The 4,982-nt window shown below is 55.3% G+C and overlaps 1 protein-coding gene across 1 annotated transcript; it reads left to right on the top strand.

Moving 5' to 3' along the window:
• Positions 1-3,503: 3,503 nt before the first annotated feature.
• On the top strand, positions 3,504-4,373 carry LOC306816583 (serine/threonine-protein kinase pim-3-like; the record flags this gene model as incomplete). Its single annotated transcript, XM_079333009.1, has 1 exon — positions 3,504-4,373. The coding sequence occupies one exon, from the start codon at positions 3,504-3,506 to the stop codon at positions 4,371-4,373; it is 870 nt and encodes a 289-aa protein (XP_079189135.1).
• Between the last annotated feature and the right edge of the window lie 609 nt (positions 4,374-4,982).

Raw genomic sequence — 4,982 nt, 5'->3', positions numbered from 1 at the left:
AGATCTTTGTCAGAATTACTTACTACTCAGTACAGAGAACTATAACTTCTGGTATAGTGCATTATATTTCAAACACCACTGAAGCAATTCTATCCAGACCAATTCTTAAAGATTGATGCTACTCACCCAAACCAATGACCATGGGCAAACATTTCTCTCAGTTTCAAGGAGTGACCTTGAAGGGGCATCCTCACACCAGGGAGGAATCTCCAGAAGGGAGACACATGACATGAACCATTTTGGTGATGGCAGGAGAAGCCTGCCATGTGTGGAGCTTTTCCATTTGTCCTTAGGAAACTGCGACCTGTTTTTTCACGGAGTCACAGAATGACAGGGTGAGGCTGGAGGCACCTCAGGAGGTCACCTTGCCCAGCCCCTGCTCCACCAGGGCCCCCCAGCTGCCAGGATGCCCAGCCAGCTGCCCAGGATGTGTCCACGTGGCTTTTGAGTCTCTCCAGCCATGGAGACTCCACCACCTCCCTGGGCACTGCCCCACTGCTCAGCCACCCTCCCAGTGCAGAAGTGTGTCTTGAGCTCACAGGGCCCCTCCTGTGTTTCACTTTGTGCCTGTGGTCCCTGGGGCTGTCCCTGGTCCCGTCCCCTCTGCAGCCCCCACCCGGGTATTTTTGCCCAGGAATGTGTTGCCCTGAGCCTGCTCTGCTCCAGGCTGGACAGTCCCAGCTCTCTCAGGCTCTCCTCATGGCAGAGATGCTCCAGTCCCTCCATCACCTTCCTGGCCTCATTCTAGACTCTGTCCAGTCTGTCCCTGTCTCCTATACTGGGCAGCCCAGCTCTGGGCCCAGCACTCCAGGGCTGGCCTCACTGGTGTGGGGCAGAGGGGAAGGATCCCCTCCCTCCCTGGGCTGTGACACAGCTCCCAGTGCAGCCCAGGATGCTGTTCTGCATTGCTGCAGGAGCACATTGCCAGCCCATGGGCATCCTGGTGTCCAGCAGGACCCTGGCAAATTTTTGTTTTCCAGCTGGCTGGCCCCCAGCAGATACTGGTGCCTGTTGCACCAGATACTGGTGGTTGCTCCCTCCCAAGGACAGGACTCAGCACTTGTTATTGAATTGTCACCATAGTTAAAATGTCATCCCTGTGGATGGCAGCATTTCTCTCTGACAGATCAGCCACTCCTCCTTGTTTTGTGGGAGGGTAGACTCTGCCCCATCACTCAGTTACTAAAAAGGATCAGAAAGGACTGGTCTTAGCATTGTCCTCCAGGGCACACTGCTGGACTTTGTGCCATTGTTCACCAGGGATCCAAGAAGGCAGATTTTGTGCAAGGCATCTTTGCTTCTATGTACATATTGAGAAAGAGTTGGTAGGATTCACAGCAGGGATTTCTGTTTCATATCTTATGTGGGGAAAATGTAATGATCCATGCTCCCTCTCACTAGTGGTGGTTAAAGTGGTCCTGTTGTTGGTGATGATGGATGTCAGCTGCATAGGAACTGTGCCAGTCTGGTGTGACATACTGTGGGAAGAGGCCCTCTGAGGGAGGTAAAAGCTGGTGTGCAGAAATCCTTCAAAGACTATTCTTCAAACAACAGAAGCCCCTGCTTTGTGAGGATCAGGAACAATTCTTAGGCAAGGGCTGAAACTGTGCTTCTTTGAGTTCCTTTACCTCCAAGGTCAATTTTTCCATTAATGATGACAGATTGTCCTGGTTTATTGATGATTGAGAGAGAGAGAGAGAGAGACAGGGACTACTGACTTATGATCAGAATCTCAATTAACTGTGAGCTACATATGCTTATATACCATTTTTAGGAAGGCTAGTAATTTTTTACTACATTCATTGAGTTAAACATCACACAGACAAACTTTACACTTCTACTTAGTTAAATCATCTTTCCTGTTACCAGTCTTGATCCAATCTTCTTGTAATCTTCAAAGCTCTTTTTGCTCTTGCCAAGGCAACTTGGTTATCAAAGTGCATATGCTAATTAAATCCACAGTACTCTCTGTCTTAGCTTTCACACTAGTTTGAAAGACACATGTCTGCCATGAAGGCTGGGAATCTTCCTGGAATGGAAAGCTCCCTCCATCCAAATTGTTCTAACTTGAAATTTCGGGGCTTCCAGGAAAAGATATGGGAAAAGAAATAATATTTCTTTACTGGAATATATATATATATATATATATATACACGCAACAAGGGAGAATAAACAACCAAAACAAGGGCAACAACCCCCCAAAGCAGTCCCACGTCCCACCCATCCAGCAGTTTCTCCCGTTGCTGTAGTTCTGGCCACAGCCGGCAGAGGGCGCTGCAGGCTCCTGTCGGGGCAGAGTGGCTGCAGCAGCTCTGCCGTGGCTCCAGGGGGCGCTGTTGGCTCAGGCAGCTTCAGGGGCCGCCTTGCCAGCCCTGAGCCAGCCCTGGGGCTAACGGCACCCTCGGGGACAGAGAACATGGGGCTTTGGTTTTCCTGGTTCTCACCTGTCTGGTGCAGTATCCTGGTGTGGCAGCTTTGCTGAGGTTCCAGTCAAACAGCAGCTGGGGCTCCCTCTCTCCAGAGAGAAAGAGAATAAGTGGAGTGGTCCGGTTTCCCCTGAAGCACCGACACAGATGGTGAGGGTCTTCTTGGCAATGGGAGTGTTGAAAAGTCCCTGTCAACCAGCAGCTGCCACAAGCAATGGGCTCACCCATGGGTGGCAAGGAGAATTCTGAAGCAGTGCTGGGTCCAACACCAAAACCTGCCCAAAGTGTCCTGCTCCTAGCATAGCCAGCTGGTTCTTCCCTCATCAAGCCAGTGCCCAATCCCGCTCTCCCTCCCTGGAAGCTTCCAATGAAGTGGGAGGGTCACTGGCCAATTCTTTTGTAACTCAACTGCCCATCATTGATTCCCCACTGCTCTCAACTGCCCTCTCCTCTCCACATCCCCCTTTTCAGGTAACAAATGGGAGATAATTCACCAAAAAAGCCCTCCCAAACCCACAACATGTTCCACCTTGAATTTCTTCCCATGCCAACACATTACCTCAAACTTAAACTTTTAAAATATATACATACATACATGCAGATATGGATACAAGCACAGTGTCTTGAGCAATTCACCCCAAAACAAGGTCATCTTGAAATACACATCTTCTTTCTCCATATTCTGCATCACCCACCAAGTGCAACCCAGTCCCAGACAAAGACAACCCCACGGATAGGGCAGGTACTGGGAGGCACATGGCTTGAGCTCAGCCCTCCTCTCTCCATGGCTTGAAGGTGGCCATCAAACACGTGGCCCAGGAGAGCATCCAGCAGTGGGACGAGCTGGTGCATGAGCAGGACCAGCGGGACAGGGCGGGCCGGGGAGGGCTGGGATACAGCCGAGAGCCCGGCAGTGGCTGGCGGGGGATGGCGGGGGATGGTGGGCATGGGCTCAGAGCCAGAGCCAAAGCATGGCAGGCCTGGCAATACTGGAGATCGGGCTGGGGCTGGGCAGGGGCCACCTGCCAAGCATCCCCTGGGGCTTGGCACGAAGCCCAAGCACCAGGGAGGCTGCCCATGGTGGGGGGGACACCGGGGCATCCCAGGCAGGAGCCAGCGCAGCAGCCACAGGGCAGCATCAGGCCTGCTGGAGGCATTGTCTCCTCCTCACAGCCCGACGGCACCCGTGTTCCTCTGGAGATCGTGCTCATGGAGAAGGTGGGCTCTGGCTGCCCCTACATCATCCAGCTCCTCGACTGGTTAGAGCTGCCTGACAGCTTCCTGCTGGTCATGGAGCGCCCGGAGGCATCTCGGGATCTCCTGCAGTTGCTGCTGGAGCAGGAGTTCCTGTGCGAGGAGGTGGCGCGCTGGCTTTTCTGCCAGGTGCTGGAGGCCGTGTGGCACTGCACCGCCTGCGGCGTCCTGCACCGGGACACTGAGCCGGAGAACCTCCTCGTGGGGCCGGAGAGCGGCGAGCTGAAGCTCATCGACTTCAGTCGCAGCACCTTCCTCCAGGAGCGCGCCTTCACACGATTTGCCGGTGAGCCCCCAGCCCGGGCCCTGCTCCCAGTGCCGGGCACTGCACGGCCCCATTCCCTCCTGGGCCGTGGGCTGCAGCCTTCAGCCGGCTGCCGGCTCCTGGGGCACGGCATCTGCCCCGTGCCAAAGGGCAGCCGGCCCTGCCGGCAGAGAGGGGGCTGCATAAGCCGGGCCCCGGCCTCTCGGCCTGCCTGGCCGGCAAGGCCGTGGGCTGCTCTGCCGGCCTCCTTTGCCTTGCACAAGGGCTCCTTGCCTTTGGCCAGTTGCCTGGGGGACATGGTGCCCTCTGGGGGAAGTGGGACCCGCCGGCGCAGCCCCTGCCTCAGCCAGGAGTCCAAGTCCCCCGCAGACAGGCCAGAGCTGGAGCAGATCTTGTGCCACCCTTGGGTGCTGGGCGGGCATTTTTGATGCTTCGCCGCAGCCTGTGCAGCACCTGCTAACCACGTCCCACGCAGGACCCCAAAAATAAAACAAGCACAAACCCATTGCGGGCTGTCAAGTCTGGTCCTTGCCAGCAGCTTCAGCTGAAGAAAGCTCTTGGGCAAAGGGGAAATCTCAGTGCTCCCTTCAGCCTTCTTCAAGCTTTCCCCGCCTTTCCTTCAGCATGGTAACTTTGTGTCTTCCAGCACTGGAGGGCCAGGAGGGGCTTGAACAAACCAAGAAATGCAACAGTGAAACAAGAGCTGCCCTTTCAAGCTGAAGCAAAGGCCACCTGGGCTCTCCTGAAGTGAAACCAGGGAGGGCTCTGGCTGCATTGCCACAGCCAGCGGCTGGCAGGGGCACAGACCTTGCTCTGCTAGCCAAGCTGGCACCAGAACCAGAAGCCCCAAAGGTCATTTAAGCCCTGATGGACTCTTCCTCTTTCTCTCTCTCCAATGGGCTGCAGGCAAACCTAGGCCTGGCCTGGTGGCTCATGGCAGAGCCTTCTTCCTCCCCAGAGAGCCTCCTCACTGTGTTCCCCCACCAGCCCGGCACTCCCCAGCTCAGCCCCCAGAGCCAGGCCTCGCCCGCGCCCCA

The sequence above is a fragment of the Erithacus rubecula genome (genome assembly GCF_903797595.1).
Source record: "Erithacus rubecula genome assembly, contig: scaffold_691_arrow_ctg1, whole genome shotgun sequence".
Taxonomy (NCBI): Eukaryota; Metazoa; Chordata; class Aves; order Passeriformes; family Muscicapidae; genus Erithacus; species Erithacus rubecula.
Note: the sequence above shows the minus strand (reverse complement) of the source record. Positions and strands in the feature narration are given on the sequence as shown.